General features: G+C 55.1%; 1 protein-coding gene across 1 annotated transcript in view; it reads right to left on the reverse strand.

The window, feature by feature from the left end:
• The window catches only part of LOC122385902 (serine/arginine repetitive matrix protein 2-like), a 95,214-nt gene that overhangs the window by 56,290 nt on the left and 13,528 nt on the right, over nucleotides 1-25,396 (reverse strand). Inside the window, exons 4-8 of the mRNA XM_043374529.1 lie at nucleotides 24,149-25,226; nucleotides 19,902-20,023; nucleotides 15,461-15,549; nucleotides 10,889-13,176; nucleotides 7,612-10,783 (exon numbers count right to left, since the gene is read on the reverse strand). Coding sequence (XP_043230464.1) covers nucleotides 7,612-10,783; nucleotides 10,889-13,176; nucleotides 15,461-15,549; nucleotides 19,902-20,023; nucleotides 24,149-25,226 — 6,749 coding nt within the window. The remainder of the gene's footprint in view (nucleotides 1-7,611; nucleotides 10,784-10,888; nucleotides 13,177-15,460; nucleotides 15,550-19,901; nucleotides 20,024-24,148; nucleotides 25,227-25,396) is intronic.

Consider the following 25,396-nt stretch of genomic DNA (forward strand, 5'->3'; position numbering starts at 1 on the left):
CATATTTTCCTGCATGTCTCGGAAACCAATCAGCATTGACTTCATGTATGTTTCAAAAGTGCAGGATCAGGGGCGTCGCCGACGGGGGGGTCGGGGGGGTCGTGACCCCCCCACTCTTGAAAACTGGGGGTGTCGACCCCCCCACTTTTTGCGATGCTGAGTATGCTTTTTTAGCTTTTATGTCAGTGAAGCAGGCGTCAGCAACACCAACAAATACATCAGATTCAAAATCACTTCAAGAGCTCCCTAAAGCCAATTAGCCAATTACCTAAAGGTCAATTAGCTGTGGGCGGGGAACACCAGCACAACAATGTTTTTAAGTAGCCCCCATCCTAGTACCTTTTTATCCCTCAAAGGATTGGACGCGCCAAAACTGCCCCGAGCGTTCGTCTGATCGTTTAAAAAAAATGGTCGCAGTCGATTCGTCGGATCAGTACCTAACTACAAAACTACAAACTTATAGCCTCAGCCCCATGGCTACCGTCACAACTAGCTGTACAGTGCACATGTAGGGGAAAGGGAGTCAGATGAAACCGTCTCGGGCTTTCGCAAAGAAGTCGCGCAAAAAGGAGCCGATTGCAACAAAACTTCCGGTGCGCTCGAGTTAATCACCTACTTAAAATAAATCGATATCCCTGATTCAAATAAAGATGACCTTAGTTCACTTTTTCATAACGTGCTTTTAATTGATAGGGTAGTTTTTGGAGCTGATTTTGAACTTAGCGCCCATCTGAACATTTAAGAAGTAGTTGTGTTGCTTATTCATATAACATGCTAGGAAGCAATCGGTGGTGGTCATCCACTATTAGGTACTGGTCGATCTGACCTGACCTGATCTACCCCAAATGCATGGAGTCATCATCTTCGTTCCATGGGTGGAGCTTTTCCAGGAAAGTTGGTGGGGCAAAAAGTTGTCAAACCTGCAATGTCCGATTGTTAAGTTAGATAAAATTCAACAATGAATCAATTCTTTTCATTACAGAGATAATATTTTGCATTACACAGACATTTCAAAGCTCCTCAATGCGAAAAACATAGGTATGCTAAGCAGTAAAGTCCTGCAAATCGGCTTAAGTTGGTGGGGCAAAACGCTTATTGGTGGGGCAAAATGGCAAGTTGGTGGGGCAGGCGCCCCACCAAGTGAATAGGAAGCTCCACCCCTGCTTCGTTCAAAACTAAGATAACATTCGTAATCAGAACCTCGAAAAACCATCACAACTTACATTCGTTAAGTTCTAGCAGGTCCCGAGTTTCTCTACTTATTGGCGATGACCTGAGTCCTGAGATGACCCGAAAACTTGTAAATGGGTATCATCGGCTTTCTCTCGTCACGGGCAGCATGCTCTTTTTTCCGCAAACCTGTAGATCGATCAGGGGTCGAAAGCATGCCTCAGCGTTAGTTTAGTATACGTTATACGTTAGCGATTGGGAAACCACCAATAGAAGGGCTACAGTGAAGCAGAAAACTATTCGATAGCTCTTTTAACGCTCTTTCGCTAGCTTCGCGTTAGATTTCATCTCAGGTCTATGTTTGGCCCATAAGAAGGCAAACAGCTAACTGGACAGATTCTGCCGAAACATCTGCTTTGCAATAACTTTCGATTCCGTGAATTTGTATGGTATGTACATATGTTGCCTTGTCACCACCGTCTTGATCTCTTTGAGACGCGTCACATGAGTTAAAATTTGACCATTCAGAATTAACGTTAAAACGACCTCAGGTCAACGTTATGTCCTGATCGAAAAAGGACCTCCTGCTGCATATGAATGGATCCGTGTTGTTGAGCTGAACAGTGAACACCTTCCAGGTGCTGTCATCGCTCTACCGCGTCTTCGTCAAAAGTTGTAGAAAAAAAATGCTGGTGGCCATCGATGGACATTTCCACTAATGACCTTTCGAGTCATCACTCGCCATAAGTTGCACCCTGTCCCTGGCAATGATGAGCTGATTTGTCATGGCTCCAAAGATATTTAGCGTTTCTGACGAACTTTTTCAAAGCAGGAGGCATTCGTGCTTTTTCTAATTTCTCATTATTTTCTAATGATGAGGTCACGTATTTGACCTGCCTTCAGATCATAGATGTAAATCCTCAGTTAGAATCATGAATTGCTGACACGTATAACCCCATACATTAGGTACCTATACAGTGTACCAAATTTCGAAGTTATGGGAGAAAAGCTTCAAGAATGGCGAGAGGGGAAAGTTTTTATAGAGGTATACCGTATAACTGAACTTGACATGGCGACCTGACCTTAAGTGACCAGTGATAATTTTTACGCAAGTGATGTATGTAGGTAGGTATACCTACCTAATAGGTTATACCAAATTTGGCTGCGCTGCGCGCCGATTTGTTACGCACACACACACATACGCACGCACAAAACTGGGAAGTGTGGCAAAAAAAAAAACACCCCTACCCATCGGGTGAAGACTAGAAACCCGACCCCCCCACTCAAAAATCCGTGGCGACGCCCCTGTGCAGGATAATGCACGTGCCATTTTAATGCCTGGCTTTCTCGATTTCAACGTGCAATGTTGCATGTATGGGAAAGAATAGTCTGGTCCATCCATGGCTCCATCATACGACTTAACAAAAGCAGCAACGTCAAACCATTGCAGACTTGACTCATATTCTTCAATATGATATAAGACGTCAAATGCCAAAAGCGCAGCGTTTCTACAAGCAGCGGCATAATCGAGTCACCCAGCCTATCAGTGGGCAGTGTTCCCCGGAGTGCCGACTATCGAACGCTCTCTCCCTTCGGGCACCGAGGTGGGGCGAGTGACAGATCGAGTAGGGTTTCCGCTCGGCACTCTGCGCCTGCCGCTGACTTATCCCCTGGACTGGGGGACAGCCAGCAGATAAGACCGCCTGTCCACGTCTGCTCCAGGCCCGCGGCCGACCGATACATCGGCCGCAAGGGAGAGGGGAGAGTGTCTCCAGTGAAGAGCGATGGTCGGCAGAGAATACTCCGGAAAGGCTCGTGTAGGTGACCATTTATGCCATGAAATGCAGGTCACCCGCCTCTTCCGTCAGGTTACGAGTCTCCTTAGCGCAGTCACGGCAGCCAGGTCGCCCACCTCGTCTATTACATTTCAGGTACGAAACGGAGTCGAACGGTCATCACCGCAACACAAGCAGCTGGAATGCGAGCAGCAGCACCGGCAGCGATGCCAGTGACTGCAGCCGTTACAGCGGCCGTGACGGTGACGATGACGGTCACCAGCAACGGTGGTAGATCGGCCAACGGTACACCTCCCGACTCGCCACGGACAGGCGGCGGACAGAGGAGAGCAAGTGTCGGACAAAGTGCGTCCCCCAGGTGGTCTACACCCTCACAAATGGCCGACAGTGCGTGCCACAGGTGCCTGAAACTGGGCCCACCGCTGGACGGTGTGCGTGCCAGACCGGTGATCGAAATGGAGCGCGGACTGGAAAACGGAATCCCGACGATACACAGGCTCAAAATAGCTCCACGAAACGACCGGCACGGAACGTGCTGGTGATAATCTGAACCTAGAATTCGGCGGAACCTGCTAGCGATTGTTTGGACAACGAACAACAAAGCCTGCTCTGGTGATAATCTGGATAACGGTCGGCGAACTCTATACTGGTGATCATCTGGATAATGAACAGTGTGCTCTTCTGCGTGATAATCTGAACGGTCCATCGTCAGCCGCCGCGCGCTGAGCTCGCGGGCTCCACACGGCGAGTATAATCCCCGGAATTGAATCACCGGTTCGGCGCTACCGATTCCCCATTCCCAGCTGAATGGAAGTGCCGTCAACCGTGAACGTAGCGCCGGACGCGATCGACTAATGAGGCCCGAAAGGCTGCCAGATGCGGTCCGTCCTCATCTCGTTCCACTTCCGCTCTCCCAGAGGCAGACTGCTGGACCAACTGGGCGGAATTCTACGGCAGCTAGAGTGCCGCCGTCCGGACGAATTGTCGCCGTGTTACTGCAGTGTAGAGCCGTTCTAAACGCCCGGAGGTGGGCGCCATGGGAGCCGTTCGCCGTCCGTCGCCGGCGTGCAGACGGGAGCAGTAAAACCGGCATAGCAAAGGCCTGCAGGCTACAGCAGAGAGGCGTAGGTCACAGCGACAGGATCACTGGCATCAGAACAATAAGGATATCGTCCGAGCCTCTGAAGATCTTTGTGATATGCAAGTGACCTTCCAGTGATTTCCCGCGACCGACTTCTCGCACTATCCTTACCGGTAACTTTCTGAATCGGCACTTTTTATAACCGTTCCCGACAGCCTGTAGCTTCCAAAACAGCTCTACGGCATTAGTCCGGTGCTTCCGAAGCCGGCGAATACTGGGGAACAGCAGCGCCGGACTCATTCCATAATGGAGCGCCACACCACCCAACGACATTGTTTTCCCCATACGCCGGCCGGCCCTCACTGAGCCGAGCCGGGGCCGGGCTGGGCAGTGAGGCCGGGCTAATGGGACGCCATGTCACGAGAGGGTCAGCAGAATGGCAGCCATGCGCCGCCTGGTCAGGGTCGACCGTCACTGACGCCGTCGAGCGTCGGGGGTATGGAGCCGACCCTGGGGATATGGAGCACATGTTGTTCAGTGAATCTGAGCGGCAACTGGGCAAAACGAGCGACCCTCGAAGGCAACTCAAGCTGAACCTACTGCTGAGCGCTTACGGTTCTTCGTAGGATCTACTAGGTTGGATGTTCTGATCAAATGAATTAACAGGAAATCGTTGTCATAACTCCTGATAAAATGTTTGGCTTTCAGCGAGTCCAAGATAAATGAGAACACAATTTTGATTAATGTGGATCCATGCGGTCCAAAAAGGCATAACGAATGACAGTGTAGCTTCTATGAACGTCCAACTGCCATTATAATTCTTATCTGTTAACGGTATGGATGACATTTCAGACGATTCAAATCACTTCAGCTGGACGATTATTCCCGTTTCAGCTAATTTCCATTATTCATACCGATATCAAAACTTTATTCAGCATCGTCTTGGCAGATCAATAAATTAAAATAGAGACAATGGGGCACTCGACATCACACCAGCTCCTACATCTAAATAAGTATACCTGGAAGGCTTTCGTGGTATCCTACCTACCACTCAACCCCACCCCATGGGGTCAGTGTCGTCCGACTGATAGCGATGTGTTCCTATTTCCTATGACATGCATTGGCGATTACCTATCTGCTGGCCCTAACCCTCCCATAGCATCGACTAGACTACCACGTCCGGTACCGAGGTGCTGTGCCGAAAAAGGGACGTGCTCCCAACCAGTCACCAAAGCACGTCCGGGGTGCGCCTAGAGCACGCCCAGAGTACGCCTGGAGCCCACCCAGAGCACGCCCGGAGCACATCCGGAGCACGTTTGTCTGCCTGGAATGTGTCGGCCGTTATCGGCGCCGCGTTATAAATGCCCGGCACGGGAGGAATGCTGGTCCGCTTTTTAAACGATCCTCTCACGCAGAGCTGACCGTGCCGCGTGTGGCGACACTTACCGAGAAATAGCTCCAGAGAACGCCCCAGAATTTCGGCTATGGACAGGAAACATCACAGTGTTTGACTTAGGGACATCACCGGTTGCATATTCGAGCTACATGACCTCAAAACTCAACAGCTGGGTGGCGCATCTATACTTGATTCCAAGAAACCATATCTAGGCGGAACACGCTCAATTCTACGCACATCGTCGTATTGCGCTGGCCTGACCACTGCCCGTGAATACATTGTTTTTACCGTTACCAAGGTAACGAAGGTGAAAGGTCGCGACCCTGACGACCGAGTAGTTGCATGTGTCGTAAGGGCACCACTTACGCAACGATCAACGCCGTCGGAATGACGACCAAAACAATGTGCTGTGGTCGGTCCATGCACCGTGGCCGGCGCCGTCTTCATACGTGCCGTAATGGAGGGAACTACGCGCATCTATTCGCGGCTGTTCTGCAGATTCGCACCAAGCAGCGTGTGGCTCAATGGGACCTGAATGGGGAGGAAATGGGTGAATGGTGTCAGAAGACAGAGGGCGGGCGAGGAAGAGGTGGGGAAGTCTGGAACGTAAGAAGACAGAGGTTTGGAAAACGGAGAGTTGAATGCGGCATCTTACACGGCATGATACCGCGGTGAGAATAATAAATATTGCCGCGACCTTACTGAATATGTTCCACACTGGAGGCAGCTTGCTGCGTCCGACAGAAGCCAGCCTGTCCGACACAGAACGGACAGGCGGCGGCGGGGGCGGGGGCGGGGGCGGGGGCGGGGGCGGCGCCAGCCCATTAGCGTCCCAGAAAGGCGGCCCGATCTGATGGCGGTGGCCGCGGTGGCTCTCCCCGCGGTGTCCGGCCGCCGGAATACGGCACACGGCGCCGGACCATCGCCACATCGCCGGCCCGTGATGAACCGCCGCTCATCTGCGTACCGCGCCACCTCCGCCGCAGGAGCGCCGCCTTTGTCACAGCGGCCATCAGCTGACCCGAATCCGGCTCCGGACACCCCGCCGACACCGACCCGGACCCGGACTGAGCTCAATCCGAACTCAATCTGGACTCAATCCCGACTGAGGCTGGTCACTCTCCCCACAGATTGGTCCGTATAGATCAGGGTACCGAGACACTTACGCATCCGGGGTGTCCATCAGAATGGTGATCAGCCGCGCCGTGCCGGCTATATGGCCGATATTGTGACCGAGATGGAATACGGTGCCGAGTGTTCCCTACGAGCCGCGCATAATAACGCAGCCCAGGCGCCAGGAGACTGCCGGTAGCGACAGAGCTGCTAGAATTCGAGCAGTTTTGTCGTCGAACTGATGGAGCCATCGGGCTCGAAGGTAGTGAGATGATAAGCCAGCCTTACTAGGGAAAATAGCGTGACGTTTTACCGATGGTGGGCTGTGTGCAGCTCCATCGTTCCAACATTAACCGGCGCCATCGGGTTACCGGCACCGTCCATGAATATTCACCGCGTTGACCGGGCGGCGGCGGCCGGCTGACGCCGATCAGGGTCGACACAGCGTCAGAGTCAATTGCGACAGCCGTGGCAGGCGGGAAATATGACCAGTCGGCAGAGTGGGATGGGAGGACTGGGAAGGAGAGAGAGAGAGAGAGAGAGAGAGAGAGAGAGAGAGAGAGAGAGAGAGAGAGAGAGAGAGCGAGAGAGAGAGAGAGAGAAAGAGGAGAGAAAGAGAGAGAGAGAGAGAGAGAGAGAGAGAGAGAGAGAGAGAGAGAGAGAGAGAGAGAGAGAGAGAGAGAGAGAGAGAGAGAGAGGGCGTATGAGGCGTGAAAGGGTGACGGTGACCGGATACTGGGCGGAGGGGATTGAGAGGTAATGGTCCGTGATATAGAGGCGTTAGGTGATGATGGTGTGACGATCTCTGGAGATGGGTGTGAAGAGTAATGACGGGTGCGACCAGAGGTGCGATGAAGGGTGAGTGAGAGGGTGCGGCGGAGGGTGTGAGAAGCTCATGTTGATGGAGAGTAATGACAGCCGTACCGCTGGTAATCATTGCCGTCCCACCTTACCTGAGCCATAGATCTCTGTCTACATACAGAGGTCTATGCCTGAGCATATAGCCAATGGCCACAACTGCACAAGCGCCGACTGGCTGACCGTCTGGGACTGACCTGGTGTAGAGTCCTGAGGTAGAGGCTGCTCCGGCTCGCTGGCGGCTCCCTCTGTGCCGTCGCCGGCCGCCGGGTACTGGCTGCTCGTCTCGCGGTCGGCGGCGGCCACGGACGGGTCGGGGCCGGGGGACAGGCGGGTCGCCGGTGGCACGGACGGTGCCGGCGAGGCGCGGCGTGCTGTCGGCTCCAGCCGAGTCACGGGCCGGCTCAGGTCGGGGGCGGATTTGGGCCTCCCTCTCCGTCGCTGGTCGACCAGGGGCGCCGAGGACATGAGGTCCCACTGGCGCAACTCCTCGCGGTCAATCTCGAACGACGGGGGGAGGCCATCGCCTAAAAAAGGCTGGCTGGCGGCGGGCTGGGCGGCGGGGTGGCCGGCGGGAAGGTTGGCGGAACGGACCGCGTTGTTGGGCCGAAACTGCTCCTCGCGATCGTCCCAGTCGTACTGTTCGAGGTAGGTGCGTCCGTGTTTGGCGCGCTGCAACGTATCAGAGCGCTGTGCCAGACGGTCGTAGCGCACATCGTCACTGGAGAGACAGCCGGCGCGCTGTTGCTCCTGGAATCGCTGGCGCATCGGCTCGTTGACGTAGAGCGCGCCGCGTGCCAGCCGAGATCCCTCCGGAGCCGGCTCGGCCAGGCTCTCCATAGAGTGAGCGTGCCGCAGGCTGGAGTGGTGCGCCGAGCTGTGCCGGGTCCGCTCCGACGGCCAGCCGTCCCCGACGGTAGCGCCGCCGCGGTAAGCGTTAGTCCCGTGAGCGGCCACCGGCGGCGCTACTGGGGAGTCTGCCGGCGGTGGTGCTCGGTACGGTGGAGGCTCACCTGCTGACCGAGCCAGCTCAGAGCGCGGCAGGGGCATCGGCGGCCGGTCCTCGGGCCGGTACGGTGCTGGCTCCACCCTGGGTGTGGTAGATCGCCGTCCGTCCGAGCGGTTCGTCGCTACAGGCTCATTCCGCCGTGATGTCAGCACGTCGGGCGTATGTGAGCGCGGGCGTGAGTCATGAACAAACTCAGCCGCTGAGCCTGACGACAAAAAGTCCGGCGTTCGTGAGCGTCGGAGAGCGGCGCGGTCTGCAGAGCCGGCTCCCTCGCGACCACCGTTTCTCGGCAGAGGGGGCCGACAACGGGGCGTCTCTTCTAACAGACCCTCTAGCGAGCGTGTGCGCCGGTGGTGAGACAACGGTGGGCCACCCGGTTCGTCATCCTTCAATCGCAGCCCATCCGGGAAGATATTCCTCACCGACTGGTCGATCGCATCGGGTGTGTGCGAGCGCCGTCGTGCCTTCTTCAGTGTGTCCGAGTCGTAAACGTTACGCTCGTCTACATCCGACCACTTCTGAGCCTCCAGATACTCCACTGAGTTACGTAGCTGAGCAGCGAGTCTGCCGACCTGGGCCAGACGGTCCTCAGGAGAGCTGATCTGATTCACCTTACGGCCGATGTCAGCTCGTTTACTGGCGTCCAGTTCCCGCTGGTTGTTGAGTTTTGGCCGCGCGCGGACTGGTCGCTCCTGCAGTGCAGCGGCCGCCGCTAGGTCTGAGTAGTAGTACGGTGCGCGGCCGTCCGAGCCCGTAGATGTCGCTGAGTTGACTGAGATGTTCGAGCTGCCTCGTCGATGATCAGCCACCAGCGGACCGGGGGCTGGAGCCGGTGACAGCTGGGTGCGCGGCTGACGCGGTCGGGCGCCCGTCTCCCGCGGGGGTGCCGGAGCCGGCGCCGGCGCCGGCGCTGTGGCAGCGGCCGGGGCGGGCGGGACACCGGGCGGAGGCGGCGCCGGCGGCCTCTCGGGCGGCCGGTCTGCCGCTCCCGTCAGGTCGTTTTGGAAAGTCCGAGCGAAGTCTGACTGGAACTCTGGACTCTTCACTGGTGTAAGTTCGATGGAGGTGAGCGAGCTGAAACTCTCCCGTTTCGTGGCAGGGAAGTGCCCACCCTCACTCGATGCCACCGACATCAGTGTGTGGATGGACACCTCTGATGGTTTCCTGGTCCGTGGCGTCGGCAGATTTTCATACGTCTGGTGAGCGCTGGCGGCGGGTTTAGCCGGCAGCTCAGGCGGCGCCGACTTCTGCAGCGAGAGCGGCGACGACATGGTCATGTAGCCTCCATTATCCTGCGGAGGATACTGCTCCTCGGAAAGCAGCGAGCGCGGCTGCGGTTCCAGAGGCGCACCGCCCGGCGGATAGCGATCCTCAGAGCGCAGAACGTGAGGATCCTCAGCTACAGTCATGAGCGCCATCTCATCCACCACCGGCCGCCGTTTGTACTTGTCATTCCGCACGCTCTCCACAGGTGGCGCTGCGTCCGGTCTAATGGTCACGCTGTCCAGTGAGCCCGAGTCCTGAGAGCGGCGTGAGACGATATCAGCGGCCAGCCGGGCTAAACTGTCCTGACTGGAGGCCTGGCTGGAGAGGGATGCCGGTCGTTCACGGGGTAACTCAGTCACCACCTGCTGACCGCCCACTGAGGTCATCTGGGCCGAGTGAGCTGCCAGCAGAGCGTTCAGCAGGTAAGGCGGCGCATCTGACTCACCAGTCCCGTCGTAACTGAACTGCCCGCTGGTCGGCTCGGTAGGCTGGAGCTCGTCCATCGGCGGTGGGGACATGGGAATCGGAGGTGGAGACACCAGGTCACTGTCTGAGGAGTCGGCCTGTTCGCGGTCGTCATGCATCTGCAGGTAGTAAGAAGCAGGACGGAAGGTGTCTGATAAACTAAACCGGCGGCTGCGCGGCCGCTCTGGCTCCTTCGAACCCTCATCATCCGCATCAGATGCCGAGCTGTCGGCTGAGCTCGACTTCTTCTCCGTCTTTCGCTTCTCGTTCTTCAGCTTCTTGCCGCTCTCGGCCTTACGTTTGTTGTCCACTTTGTTCTCTGCCGTCGGTGTTTTACTAGGATTGGGCGTGGCTGCGGTTGGGGTTGTGGTCGTCGGTGCCGCTGATGATGTTACAGGAGACGCTGGGCCGGCAGAGTCGCCGTTCTCTGAGGGCACCTCCATGTAGACAGGCTCGCCCCTACCGGCCGGCGCCATGTACTCGTAATGCACTTCTGAGTATTTGTTCGATTCCAGAAAGAGACCATGGTTGGAGAGCTTCTTGAACATGCTCTGTGACGCCTCGAAGCTGAGGTTCAGCACGTTGGGGTTCATCTCCATGTAGGTGCCGTCCTGCTGAGAGCCTGCAGCCTGTACCGGCGGCCGCAGAGGAGGCGGCAGAGGCGGCGGTGGCGGCGGAGCGGCAGGTGGAGGCGGCAGACTGGCGGCCGACGTCTGCCGTGAGTGTGACGGTACCGGCGGGGTGGGCTCAGAGAGCGCCTCTGCCGGCTTCCGTGGAGGGCTCATCACCAGGTACTGGTCCTCAGTGGATGTGTTGAGCATCAGACCGCCGCTCGGCAGCTGATTGGCGTAGATCGGTGATGAAGACGGTGACGGCGCTGGTGGCCGTGCTGGTTTGGGAGGTACCGCCGGTGGTGAGCGCGGCTCCTCAGAGCGCCGTGAGGACTGACTCGCTGACGGTGACGGAGCCGACGCGACACTGCCGTCTCCCGGCCCGAATCGGGTCACGGCCATACCGGAGTTATCCGCGGTAGCAGACGAGGCCGGTGCACCGGCCGAGGGTGAGACATCACGGCCGTTTCGGCGCGGCTCAGGCACTAACGAGGAACCATGCGGATCCCAGTGAGCTGCCGACGCTGTCCGCGGTCCGGACGGCGTCCACGGGATGGCGTGAGGAGCCGGAGTGTTCCACTGACCCTCCGCTGGACCTGGGGGACTCCAGTGAATCTCTGAGACTTCATGCGCATCACTGCGGGACTCCGCCGCGGCACTCCTATCCGCCGATCGACGCAGATCACCCAGAACACCTGCCATACTGAGGGAGGACGGCTCTGACCCTCCCCTCTCAGCATCACCGGCGTCAGAGTCGCTGCCTACTCGCCGCAGATCGTGTGAGGTACTCGGTCGGCTTGGAGTCCACTCATGTCCCAGCTGACCGCTTTCAAATTTAGCCAGTAGGTCCTCAACTGATGTGTTGTGAGGTTCGCTCGGTGCGCGGGGCTCGTTATGAGAAGTGTCGTTAGCTGAGGCGACTGGCCGAGGTTCTGGATCAGTGGGCGAGTCCTCATCCAATGCGAATTTCCTGAGATTGCTGCGCGACTTTCGCGAGTCGATGATGTCCTGCGGACTGCGGATGTCCCGCAGGTCGAGACTGTTGGCTGGGCTGCCTTCTGAGTAGGTGAGTGACCGGTCGGCGCTTTCCTCCTGAGACCGAGCCTCCCTGCCGCCGGGACTGCGGCCTGGGCTGCGCGCCGGTTTTGAGGATGAGTTGAGGCTGCGGATGGTGGTCACCTGCGCCTCAGAAGCAGTGACCGTGGTGGCCTCCGTCTCACGGAAATCGATCGGCGGCATCTTCAGCTGAGAGACCTGCGCCTCGGCCACCTCAGCCTGCGTCTTCATAGGCCTCAGCGGTCGCTCTAGCCTCTCATCCTCAACACCAACACTATTGCCAGACTCGTCCAGGCGGCTCTTGAACGCCTTGATCCGCTCCTGGACGAGGTTCTTCGGCGGCGTCTCGCTCGGCTGGCTGGAACCCTCCGCAGCAGCAGCGTTTTCCCTCGGCGCCGTTTGCGAGCGCTTCGGCATCACCTTGGGGGGCACCTTGGCCGCGCTCGGCGGCTGCTCCGGCTTCACATACTCGTAGCTGAACTCCTTTACCAGCCGTGACTCATCGATCTTGTCGCCATCATCGTGCCAGTCAGCGGCCGCCCAGCCGCCGCCGCCCCCGCCGGCGCTCCGCCTGCCGCTTTCCAGCGGTGCCGAGCGGCGTCCGGCGGAGGCGCGCCCGTTCTGAGCCCGAGCCGGCGCCTCGTCACCAGTCATCTCAGCTCGCAGTGTGTCGTACCCGCTGTCCGAGTGTTTACCCAGTGAGGCGTTCTCTGGCCGGCGCAGATCAGTGAGAGCAGCCGCCGCCTCCAGCTCACGTGCGCTGACGAGTGGTGGAGGCAGCTCGTTGGCGCTGGGAGCCATCGCGCGCCGCTGAGCGGACACCTTCTCCTTGGCAGGGTAGAATCGATCGTAGTTGTGCAGCTCGTGGTGGTACTTGTCCTTCTGTGAGCTGTACTGGCTGTGCGCCTGCTGGTAGCCATCCGGCGCCAGCGTGCCGGCTGATTTGTCGAAGTTACGGAAGTCGGCGTTCGTCTTCATACGCGGGTGGTGGTCGTGGCTGCTGGCGGTGGCCCGGTTGTCGGGTTTGTGAGGTGTCGGACCACGCCACACCTCTGCGGTGGGAGACGTCACACTGGCCGGCCACGTGTCCGGACCCGGTGACGACACACCGGCGCTGTGCCAGGATTCGTTGGACGGTGACGTCACACCTGAGGCCGGCCACTGCTCGTGCGCGGGAGACGTCATCGCGGCATTCCATGTCTCGCGGTGAGGTGTCACGGCCGGCGCGTGCCGTGCAGCAGGGGATGGCACCTCGTGGCGGCCAGACCACGGATCGGCGTCGCCCATACGGTATGACAGGTTCACGTAGTCTTGTGATGCCGCCGGCGGGGGCGAAAATTCCGCTTCCCTGGCATCTGTCGAAGAAAAAATGAGCTTCAGATTCTCATCCCTGCCGTCGCGTAGAAAGGGACACGTTACAACCACGGGGTTAGTTGGAGGAAGCTTCAAGCCGATCCATCAGCCGCATTAGTTGATTAGTTCCATGCCGTCTTCAACAGAGTTCCCACCATGCCGCCTGGTTAGTCCGAAACCGCTGCGCCGCCAGACCAGCTTGCTGGGTTAGTTGCAAGAAGCGCGATGCTATCTCGTCCGTTGGGTTAGTTGTAATGACTCCATGCCGTTCCGTTATCTTTCCAGATGTTAGTTGGCGTTAGTAGACTGGCACTAGCTACACTTACAAAACTGATGGAGTGCAGGCGTCCAGGATTGCAGCCAGGAACCCACCACCAGTCTACACTAAAGCGTCGACAGGTACTTCATTATCCGTAAGCTGATGATTAATAGTCGTACTTACCTGGCTTAGGAAAATATTAAACAAATAAGTTATATCGATGTCATTGACATGTAAAAATCGTCCCATGTCATGATGCAATGAAAACGATTAAAATGCAGCGTAGGTAGTTGTTTTGGACATTGTTTGGCACCGCAAGTTCCGTCTTAGCGGGAACTGCATGTCATACCTCGTAATCAAAACCACTAATGACGCAAGCTACCGAAACTTTTTCGTTCCGTTTAAATTACTATTCATCCAAACCACTGCGAGCTGATGTATATCATTAGCGTTTTATAGCCGGAAACTCCAGTGCCATGGCACAAAGCAGTCAACGACGGAACAGAGAGAGAAAAACCACCGATCGTTTCGATTTCTGCTTCCCACGTATCAGCCAGTCCGGCCACAGACCGGTCCATGAGAGCCGACAGTCACGTGCTCTTTGTGAGGCGCCTCCCACACCCAGCCCACGCCCGGTTAGTGGAGAGGCCGAGTCCAAACTGCTACCGCGCCCCAGCAAGCCGAGCTAGTTAGTACTTAGTAGTGATGTAGGTAGGCAGGTTCAGCAGTTTTATACAGCGGAAACTACCAAGGATCCAGCGACCGAGCGAGCGTCACGGCTGATCAGCCCACAGGAGGTTACTGGTTAGTACCCGCAACCGAGCATATGCTACACGGGTTACAGAAGGGAACACAATGGGGAAAACATTGGGAACACACAGTACACTCCACTCGACAACAGAGGTAGCCCACGGAACAGCTTCCCTCCTACCCTCCCCTGTTCGAGTCACACGATCACTGAGAGCCCAGTCACGCCAGGCGTGTCACGCGGCGTCAGGAGTATCGTGTCACCGCACTGCCGGTGTCATGACCGGCGTGTCAATGCCCTGTCCGGTGTCACGACACCGGTGTAAGTGCCGCCCGTGTGGTATTGGTGCTAAGGTGTGCCCGTAGTGAACGCGATCTAAAGTTGACAGTGTAGCGAGTAACGATTGGGACGGTCAAAAGGTAACCGGTTTGTATTCAGCAACACCTACAAACACGGAGAGATGCTATCTGCTCGGAAACGGCCGGCGACTGGCGACACTCCTCCAGCATTGAGCAAAGTTCCGACCCCCAAACATCCCAACCAGTGCCGTCAGACTCCCTGCTGACCGGCGCGGTGCGGCGCAGGTTGGGACGGGGAGAGAAGGTCGGGACGGGATAATGAGAGGTCAGATACCCGCTACGGTCTGCTGGCCGGTACCAGCGTGGGATGGGGAACGGTGGAACGGACCTCCCACGGTGCCGAACGGGTGGAACACAGACAGGCCGGGCTAGAGCATCGATCAAAGATACAGGCTGTCAGCTAAGGAGCGAGGACTTGAATTAAATACGGAACTAAACTATGAGGCTCCGCTAAATGTAATCGCAGCTGTACGGGCCGAAACTCTTGATTCCAGAAATGGATGAGCGACGCATATAAGGATTTCTGTCTTTCTTCAGTCTTGTGTGATATTCACCGCATAATCTAAACATGTTGGATAACCGAATGAACAAGTGGTTTGTGATAAATGACCCTTGATTGTTGACAGATAGGTTATCAAAGAGATCCAAATTTGATCGGGGCATTGATGAATTCGTCCCTCCACCAGATGTATGATTTGATACGACGGTGGTGAGATCGTTCCAACATTGATGAATCGACTGCGTGTTGTATGCTCCTCACCGGTTGGCTTCCCCATTCCCCATGTCTGTAGTCCATCTTCTTTTGGTCGATTTTTTTCGCTTAAATAATTTCGATGTTCTTAGATTTTGTGAATGCACTGTCTGTGGCGTTGGAGCCTATGTAGGACCGACAAATCATGGGTGATCAGCAGACAACGTACCTCTGCTGTCCGCCTCAGGAAGCCCATGCACCGTCTGAGGCCGCGGCGTCCTACTACCCTCACTCCTCTCTAGCTCCTGGCGGACCCTCCTGAAACAGAGGGACCCAGTCAGAGCGAGATAGGAGCTATAACGGGGGACACGGTCAGAACGTGACAGAAGCTCTCCTGAAACGGAGGGCACAGTCAGATCGTGACAGGAGCTCTCCTGAAACATGGGGGGGCACGGCCAGATCGTGACAGAAGCTCTCCTGAAACATGGGACCCGATCAGAGCGTAAGAGGAGCTCTCCTGAAATGGGGATTCAGTTAGAACGTGACAGGAGCTCTCCTAAAACGGAAGGCTCAGTCAGAGCATGGTAAAGCATATCCAGCTAGTCAACATTTCACAGTCAAAAATGTCCCTAAAAGAAGCAGTCTCTCACGGCACGGTTTGGGCACGGTTCGAACTAGACGTGTCTACTGTCTAGCACTACAGGTTAACAAAACAAAAATTTAGCTCTGAAAACAACGTAATGCACTTAAAACATACCATAGTGTTGCAAACAACTCATTTCGCTATAAACACCACGATTGTGGTGTCCAGATTTCCTGTTTACTCTTCCCCATCTCCGATAAAGATCTCACACAACAAGTTCGGACGGACACCTGTGAGCTGATCACCACGAACCGTGCCCAAAAGGCACTCGTTGGCGTCAAACAGTGTTCTAAAATTGGATTTTGGTTGGGTGGGACGATGATGACCAAAAAATCTAGGATGAGAAAAAAAAAGTGAAAACCTATATCACTTTCGCAATAAAGGCGTAACACTACGCTGGCTGATAATAAAAGAACATACCATTCCTGACCACCAAAACTAACCGAAAAAGACGATGCAAATAGGTAAGGATGATCTACGGCAGAATTATAACTTTAACATCTGACCGCCAAGTGTTTCTAAATCCGTCCCATTTTATCCCAACATTTGTGTTTGATTGAGACTAATGAATTTAAGAATCACCCTTGTCTCTTATACAGCAAAGAATGAATACCTACTTCAACCAGTGATATTTCATTTTCCTCACAAGTCAAAATGCATTGTCACAATTGAATGACAGTCCAGTGGCCATCCTTCTCCTAGCCTTAAATCAATGCCTTCCTTTCCGTTTCAGATGCAGACAGCAGATATTACCGTCAGCATCTGCTACGTTCCTACTCATGCTTACTGGCACGGATCCAGGACGGGCCTTCTGCCTGTATATTTCTCCTAAAGAAGATCATCCGCGGACCTCCATCCTCGCGACGCCAGTCGCCATCATGCGAGCGAACTAGGTCCTTAATTAAGAAGCAAAAGATGCAATGATTCTGTTGAAATCTGTAACTCATGTGTTCTGGCCTCTGGGACGTTTTGCGCCTACAATATGGCAGCACTGCTTCTAAGATTACTGTATATTTGAGATAATATGCGGCAATATAAGTATGTAGTTTTCGTTCGCATCTGACCTGGTAATATTCGTACAGTGTACACAGTATAGCTTTGAGCTTTCCATTTTCAACAGATATGACAATGGCCGGGATGATACTGGAAATGGTGCCTTTGCTCTGAGCACACGGAACGGGACGCAGCATTGAGTATGCAATTGCAGTCGCACTATGCAGCATGACATACGCCGGAAATCTCCCGGCCCGAACGCCGGAACGGCCAGCGATAGTCGGTACTCATTACGCTTAGTGAAAGTGGAAACGGAATCAGCGCAACTCTTCGAAAGGAACGGTGCACTACATGAGACTAGAAAAAGGGTCACTGATTAGGGCACCCTAAACGGAACGATGTGCACTGCGCAGCATAATACGCAACATCGCAATAAAAAGCGTGCAACTAACCAGGGCATCCGTATCGGAACGGAACGGGATGCAAAAAAAAAATGATAAAAGGATGCCACCGACCTCATGGCCGGCCACCGAAACTGAGCGGTAGCTACCTATCATGTCACGTGGTAAGTGCTGAGTGAGAGAGCGTCACTGATCAGTGATCAGTGATCAGAGCACCCGCAACAGAACGGAGGGCATCAGTGATCACTGATCAGAGCAACTGCAACGGAACGGAGGGCATCGCTGATCAGGACATCAGGACATAATGCGAGCCGACATACGCCGAATCGATTCCGGCCAAACATGGCCTCAAGAAATAGGTCACAGGTCAAAGGTCATTTGGGTCAGGAATATGAGATTTTCAGAGTAGGTGTCCAATTAATTGACTCGAGGGTCCTGAAAGTGTCGTCCCGATCGGCCGCTTTTTACGCGAGTTATTCTCGAAAAAACGAGGGGGTGGTTCGTTCGACCCCCCCCCCCCATACGGGCGAGGGATAATTTATTAAAAAGCTAGGGCCTTCTTAATCCCATCTACCAGCTTCAGAACATGTATTGGGCAGATCTGGGGATACCGTATCTTAAATTTATCCCTAGAGGTGTGCCAAGGTATCCTTTCACTCGTCTTGGCTTTCCCTCGGCCGAACGCTTCGTGTTTAAAAACCTCTAGAAACTAATTGAAATGAATAATTGGCGGTAAGATTATTGCAAAAGCATGAGAAATTAACGTAAAATACATCATTACCGGTCTTATAACCTCATTTCGCGTATGAAACCCACCAGAGTCCACAGAGTTTCATATTCATCCCTAGGGTGTGCCAGGGTGGCATGTCAGTCATCTTGAACCCCTGCCCGACCCGACGCCTCGAGTTTCAAAGACATCTAAAAACTAATAACGTTAATAATTTGTGGTGAAATTGATATAATATGATCAGAAAAGAACGCAGAATAAATAAGAATTGGGCTCAAAACATTATTTTGCCTATGAAACCAGCCAGAGCCCACGGAGTTTTAGATTCATCCCTAGGGTGTGCCCAGGGTGGCTTTTCTCATCTTGGACCTCTACCAGGCGCGACGCCTCGAGCTTTAAAGTCCTCTAGAAGCCATTGACGGACATAATTTGTGGCGAAATTGATGCGATAGGATCAGAAATAAACGCAGAATAAATTGGGATCGGTCTCAAAACATTATTTTACCTATGAAACCAGCCAGAGCCCGCGGAGTTTTAAATTCATCCCTAGGGTGTGCGCAGGGTGGCCTTTCTCATCTTGGACCTCTGCCAGACCCGACGCCTCGAGCTTTAAAGTCCTCTAGAAGCCATTGACGGACATAATTTGTGGTGAAATTGATACAATAGGATCAGAAATGAATGTAGAATAAGTTGGTACCTGTCTCATACCCCTATTTTGTATATGAAACAAGTTATAGCCCACCAAGTTTTAAATTCATCCCTAGGGTGTGCGCAGGGTGTGCCCAGCTGACTGCGGGTCCAAAGATGAAAATTTTGTAGGCGTATCCTGCGTAACTTAGTCAAAAGCGAATTGCAGAGGTAGTGTTTAATTTGCGCAAGCAGCGGCTCATCCGTTTTGCGTTGGCAGCAAACCACCAATAATAGTTGTTATGAATATCCAAAAGCATTTATTCAGAACACAAGCCTGGTTTTTACAAACAGTTGAGGTGATCAAGGTCATTCAACGCATATTTGTTATTAACAGATGGAAGTGTGCAAGGTTATTTTCTTTCGTTGTCAGACAGGGTGAGTTGTTGGGTTTGTGCCTTGATTTAGCATCTTTTTTCATGGAAATTATGCATTATGTAGCAAACCTGTAAGTCTAACTGTGGCGCTGCTAGGTGTATCTGGTAATCTGGCTGTTCATTGTTGAGCATGCGTTGAGCGTTTTTCAAAGATGAAAGAATTCCAATTTACCTGGTTTTGGGGATGAAAATATTTTGCCCATTAGATGTGATTTTCCACCCAAAATTCCCAAAAATGGAACACTGGCGTGAAAGCGCCAAGGTCGTCAGGTCACCCGGCTTCAGAGACGCGCCGCAGGTGGTCGCTATGTCCTCCCGGCATTATGAACGGCCCGGGTCGGCCTTGTCGGTCACAACTGACGTCTGAATCAATCACTGAGGGCCTTGGCGGATGACTCACGACCTGAGTTGCTCTTAGCGACAGGCCTTGGCGAGTCGCTTAGAGTCGCTCGCTGAGGTCGGTTATGTGGTTTCGGAACGGGCGCACAATGACGGGGTGAAGTCCTCCGCAACGCCGCCACAATTACACACTTTCGGACGGAAGTGGCAGCCGAGAGGAAAATTCCTCGCAATCATACGAGTAAATAAACACTGCGGCTTGTTACCACAGCGAGCGGTTTACCCAACTGAGGTTCTCAACCGACCGTGTGCGAGTGTTCTTCACGCTATAGTAGCGCACAGTGACAATGCGCAACTCACAACCACGGATCATATTATGACTAGTCAGCATTCACTGATCAGAAATGGGACGATAGTCGTCTATCGTAATATTCAGGGAACATATCTCGCATGTCTCGGAACTGGCTTTACCTATTATTTTGACCCGTTGGATAATATCTCACCTTTTGTACTGATCAGGGGGGAAGCGGGCAGCGGCGTCCGTCAGTTTGGGTGACTTTCTGGTCAGCGGCGATTGCAGCATCCTCTGTTTCCACTCGAGCAGCCGCTTCATCGACTCCTCGCGCTGCGGCAGATAGTTCAGACAGGTCAGAGGCGGTACGGCAGACAATTTGCACAGCTCAAAGGCGACACGGCACACAGCTCGGGTGGGACAGTGCAGCGGTGGCGGACGAGCCAGGGTCGGGACGTTGAACAGAATAGCGGCAGATTTGAGCAGACATAAGGTCGATCGACAGGTCAGAGGCACAGGTTTACTCAAGTCATCCGGCGGTGTAACTGTCGGTTCAAACCGCTCAATAGTCAGTGTGTGAACAGAGCGAGCGTTGACAGACGCATGATCGGTTACCCAGCTCCCAGAATGGATACTCCTGCCGTTCACAGTTCGCTTCATTGTCGATCATTTATCCAGTAGACAAATTAAGGCTAATTTGAATAAACAAATATAATGATTTTAGATGGCCTTCGTGAACCGTCATTCAGATAGAATAAATAATTCATCATCTACGGTGTAATATCATCAATGAAGAGGTGCGTGAACAGATCGATCATTGACACAAAGCCATTCTTCGCCTCCGCCCCGGGTTCACGGCTACGGAAGAGCACGCTCCGGTGGGATTTAATCGAGGACGAACACACAATCGAGCCACAAGAACGGGCTGTTCCAAAAACAAACATCCGCGCAGCCACAGAGGAGCCATGGAGGAAGGCTGTGAAGTCGCGAACAAGGGAGAATTGACTGCATAGGATCGCAGGGGACGCTGGCTGAAACAAACGTTCCACAGATGGTAGATAAATGTTGCCAGAAATGCTGCAGATATCTGGCATACAGAAGGCCTGTGGGCTAGTAGAATGATTGATGAATAAAACATGACGTTCGATACGACACAGCCACCGGCAATGCTGTGGGTACGGTGTCCACCGAGTGCAGTGCGCAGTGGACATGGGGACAAACCCGGCGCCGGAAGTGACATCATTGAGGGGTCACGGCGCTTGAAGTGATGAGGTAGAAAGTATTGCAAACATGCCTACTTTCGCGTGAACAAATTTTGCTAAAAAATGCAATGTTTTTAAACCAAATGGCACGCAAAGCAAGCGACAGAAACTCTAAAATCTATGCCGACTTCTCCCTTGAGTGCAGACCTGGATCACAAAACGTTCGACGTCTCCCGCTCGACTTCGCGATCGCCTGTGCACACCGAATGGTAACTGCCAACTGACCACTGAACACATGGCAGATGTCTGTACACGTCACGGCTGACGTCATGGCGATTCCAACCGGTCGATCAGCAGTTATCAGTGCACGGCACGGCACGGAAGACCCTTCCCCTCCCTTCTGCCGCGATGCTATAGACCGCAGCAGGTCGTGAACTGTTCATGTTCAACCCTGCCAGTCCTAACCGAGTGCAGTGTGCACCGTCCAGAAAATGATGGAATGGGAGGATTCTGGGCGGCAGATGGTGAATGGTGGACAGCGGACAAACATATGATACAGGCAGCGTTGGACAACTGTCGGTGAACGCGGGTGGACAGCAGTTGCAGTAATCTGCAGGCTGTGGAGAGCTAACGACTGAGGTAGACAGATGGTGGGGGAGCTGGTGGACGGAGGTGGACGACCCGGCCGGCCGGTAAGCCACATTCCCGGCGCGCCGGCGCTGACCGATCGCCGCTGCTCTCCGCTGCAGGAGATGCAGAGAATGCAGCACCACTCACCAACACAACGGCCTTGGCTACTGACGGACCGACACAGAGAGTGGATACAACAGACCACAAAGAACGGCAAACAGCCCAGAGCCATACCGCTACCCGGCAAACAGAGCCAGGTATACGGCGGGCACAAAAACAGATTACGGCCAGAAATTGGATGAACGGTACCTGAGCTGATTTAATCTGGCCAACTGAGAACAGAAGACAGTTCAGACTGACGACAGACCCTGTGATTGACTTGACCCATAGACAGACGCAGCCGTCCAAAGGTCAACTGCCTGAGTCACGAAGGCCGCCCCCAATGATGACCGGCAGGCGCCCTCCCGAAAAACGGCGAGGTGTCCAAACTGTCAGCAGTGGACGGCATCTAGTTATCCAGGGCCAGAGGTCACAGAGAAAATCACAGGCAGGTGAAAATTAATTTCTGTCCGCCCTGGATTCGGAAAAACGCAGCCACGCACTAGAATAGATGAAAATGTCCTGTGGACATGCCTCATTCAGTTCAGTGAGCAAAAGGCGGCCTACTATGAAACAGAGAGGTCAAGCCACCAAATCACGTCTGAATAACACCATCATAAGACTGCAATGTTTTGCGCCTTGATCCTTACAGGTTCATCGGCTCCGCTTCCCAGCCTGCCCCTAGCTACCATTCCATTCCGCCAGTCCCTCTCGCCACCGGGGTTTTTACTCAGCACCCGGTCCAAGCTCCGGTGTTGGAGCGGTCTGAAAAACTAGCCCGCACCGCCCGGTCACGTCGCCACTGGTTGACACCGGCAGGGTGAACGGTGGGGTGCGCGGACACGTCAGGGGTGGGGAGTGAGAGAGAGAGAGGCAGGTTCGGTGACCGAGGCACTGAGGTCGGCACCCCGTCCCTGCCACCGCCCGACTTAGACAGTCATTCCAAGGTCATGAGAACAGCTGAGCAGGTGGGTAAGAAGTAAGAACTGACAGGACCCCGGGGCGAAGCGGAGACGGCGGCGACCTGCACGGCCTGACAAGCCAAGACCCCGAGAGGTCAGCCGGTCAGTCATAAGGAAGATTTTACGGCACTTCCGGCTGCCGACACTTGGCGACATGACAGGCCTGTCAGCTTGCAAATGATTTCCGACCCATCAACAAAACCGAATGACGAAATCGTGCGACACGCGGTTTTGCAAGGAGCGCATGCACCGCCTGGTACCCACGTCATCAATATTGACGAAACGACCACGGCTCCTTTACGAGTGAAGTGATCCCGTCTATAGCGCGCCTAATCCGGTCCTAGACGGAGGATAAAAAAGTGCTGTCGCCACTGCAGTCTTCAGACTCTCAGCCAGGTATATACCAGATGGCATCCATGATCCATATCTCAGAAGCGCCATAGCTCAGATAGGCCAAGAGTGACAAGTTTCATCTTCAGACATAGCTGGTGATCGACCTTTATCGACATGAGCTCATCCAGTCCATCGGGGAGCCATTACGTCATCGAGTCCAGTACGAGATTACAGCGTAATCGCGCCCATGGCACCTCTGACGTCACAAAGCCCAGCAAGGACAGCGCGACCTCACAAAGCCCACAGCGAGGACGGCGGCGATTGGACGACCAGCTCTGAGAAAACGCCGCGACGGGCACCTGCCAGTGACGTCATCAATGACTGGTCAATTTCGCTGAAAGATGGTTATCAAACACCCAATCATTGACTGGTTGGATGGTCGAATCCTCTGCTAATTCATGGGTAGAATCCCGTTTTGCTCGGCCGGTTGGCTGAGGCTCCACACATGGCTATATCCGTGGACGGGCCGAGACGGCAGCAGCCTCTGAAATGCTGGTCGATCAGTGAGAGGTAGCCGACCGGTGTGGGAGGAATGTAGTCGGGCCGCCGGACCGGCGAGGGGAGAATACTGATGAGGCAGCGAGACGGAGTCGGGGACCACGAGATGAGCATGGAGACCAAGTCGGGGGTGGAGACAGACAAGGAGAGGGGCGGGGACGGGGACGGGCACGAAGACAGACATACGCACATACTACACAGGTGGAAACGAAACTAAGAGGAGTCTGAGGAATACAGAAATAGACATGGACACCTACGAATATCGACGGCACGGATAATGGGATGCGGACAGAGTACAGACGTTGGGTCGTGGGTAGAGTGCGATAGACGGTACACCCAGCTGTAGCTGCCAAGCCGACGTTGCTGACATATCATGTCAGCAACGTAGGTTGCACTTCATCACTCGAACAGTCGAAGCGTCGCCTGATAAAATTAAAAAAACCTACACGACATATGACTAACATACCATTCAAAGGTCAGAATTTTCCTACAAAACTACATTGCAATCTACAATACTATAACGTGTCAGCATGTTTCAACACGAGGGCCTGTCAAGTTAGACAGATAGTCGTGCTGATTCAAACCAGCTGATACCAACACCACGCTCTCTCCCTCAAAATACTGACCAGGCTCCCAGACTGAAGGTTCATTGCCCGCTGTCCCCTCGGACCCACCTGCTGTATTTTCCTGCGGGTGCCCTCGCGGCTGTCGTTCGGGTCGTCTGGTAGAGAAGTGTTCATCATGTCTAGCTCTCTGGCCTTCTGACGGGCGAACCGGGCGCTGGCCGAGCGCATGAACCCGCTGCCGCGCGGCACTCGCTCCAGGTCGCGGCCCAGAGAGTGGGTGCCCGCCGGCGGCGGGGTCTCGGGGGCCACGGCAGCTCCGTGACCGGGCAGAGTAGCGGCTCCCGGTGGCGGACCCCCGCCCGGACCGGCCGGCGAGCCCGGCAGCGGGCCGGGGCTGAGCCGCGGCCCCGGCCCCGCCCCGCCCGGCAGCATCACACCGCCGCTGTAGGCCGCCTGACGCATCTTGTTGGCGTAGCCCTCCTCTGACCAGTAGTCGTTGGCCGGCGGCTGGTAGCGCGCTAGGCTGGACTTTGGTCGTGCGGCCGGCGCCGGCAGCCGCCCTGCACTCGCTGGTCGGCCCGCGTTACGCTCCCACTCGAGGAAGTCGGCTGAGTGGGGTCGGGGCGGCGCCGCCGTGCCGCGGCCGTACTCATCCACTGGAGGGTAGCCGTGCTCTGGGTACGCCCCCGGGTGGCCGTACCCGCCCCGCGGCGCGGCCGGAGGCGGCGTGCACAGTTCACCAGACATCTGTGTGCTCCGGCCGGCACTGGAGGCGTACGACTCGCGCGCGTGCGCCCGCAGCTCACCGGCTCGGCTCCGATCGCGCGAAGAGCCGCTGCCCACACTGGCGTTATACACATCCTCATAGTCCACGCGCGCGTGCGGCGAGGCGGCCGCGTAAGCGTCGGGCGTGCGCCGCTCGACGGGCGGCCGCCGGCCGGGCACCGGTGCGCCGGCGGTCATCTCTGCTAGCCGGTCACACGGCTCCGGAGAGGAGCTGGCCTCTCGACTGCCGGTCAGCCGGCGCGGCTTGGGCGGCGCGTTGGCGTACAGCGGCTGACGCGAGTCGCGCCGACCTCCCACAGACTCCCGGCTGGTGTTGAGGTCGTGCCGCCGAGGGAAGCCGGCCTCACTGCCCTCCAAAGAGCCGACACTTGGCCGATCCGAGCGCTGACGGGTGGGATACCTGCCGGAGAAAGGGATACGTCAGAGGCTGGGTGCGATACGGTGCTCACGCGGCAACTTTTAGGGAAACATTCAAAATACTGCTAAAAAGAACGGGTCATGCTAGGAAAGAAGCGGACGAAACAGGTCCAACATGTCCGTAATCCGTAACAGCGAATGCGAACATGCATA

This window comes from Amphibalanus amphitrite, unplaced genomic scaffold (genome assembly GCF_019059575.1).
Source record: "Amphibalanus amphitrite isolate SeventyFive unplaced genomic scaffold, NRLGWU_Aamphi_draft 000234F_arrow, whole genome shotgun sequence".
In the NCBI taxonomy this organism is placed as follows: Eukaryota; Metazoa; Arthropoda; class Thecostraca; order Balanomorpha; family Balanidae; genus Amphibalanus; species Amphibalanus amphitrite.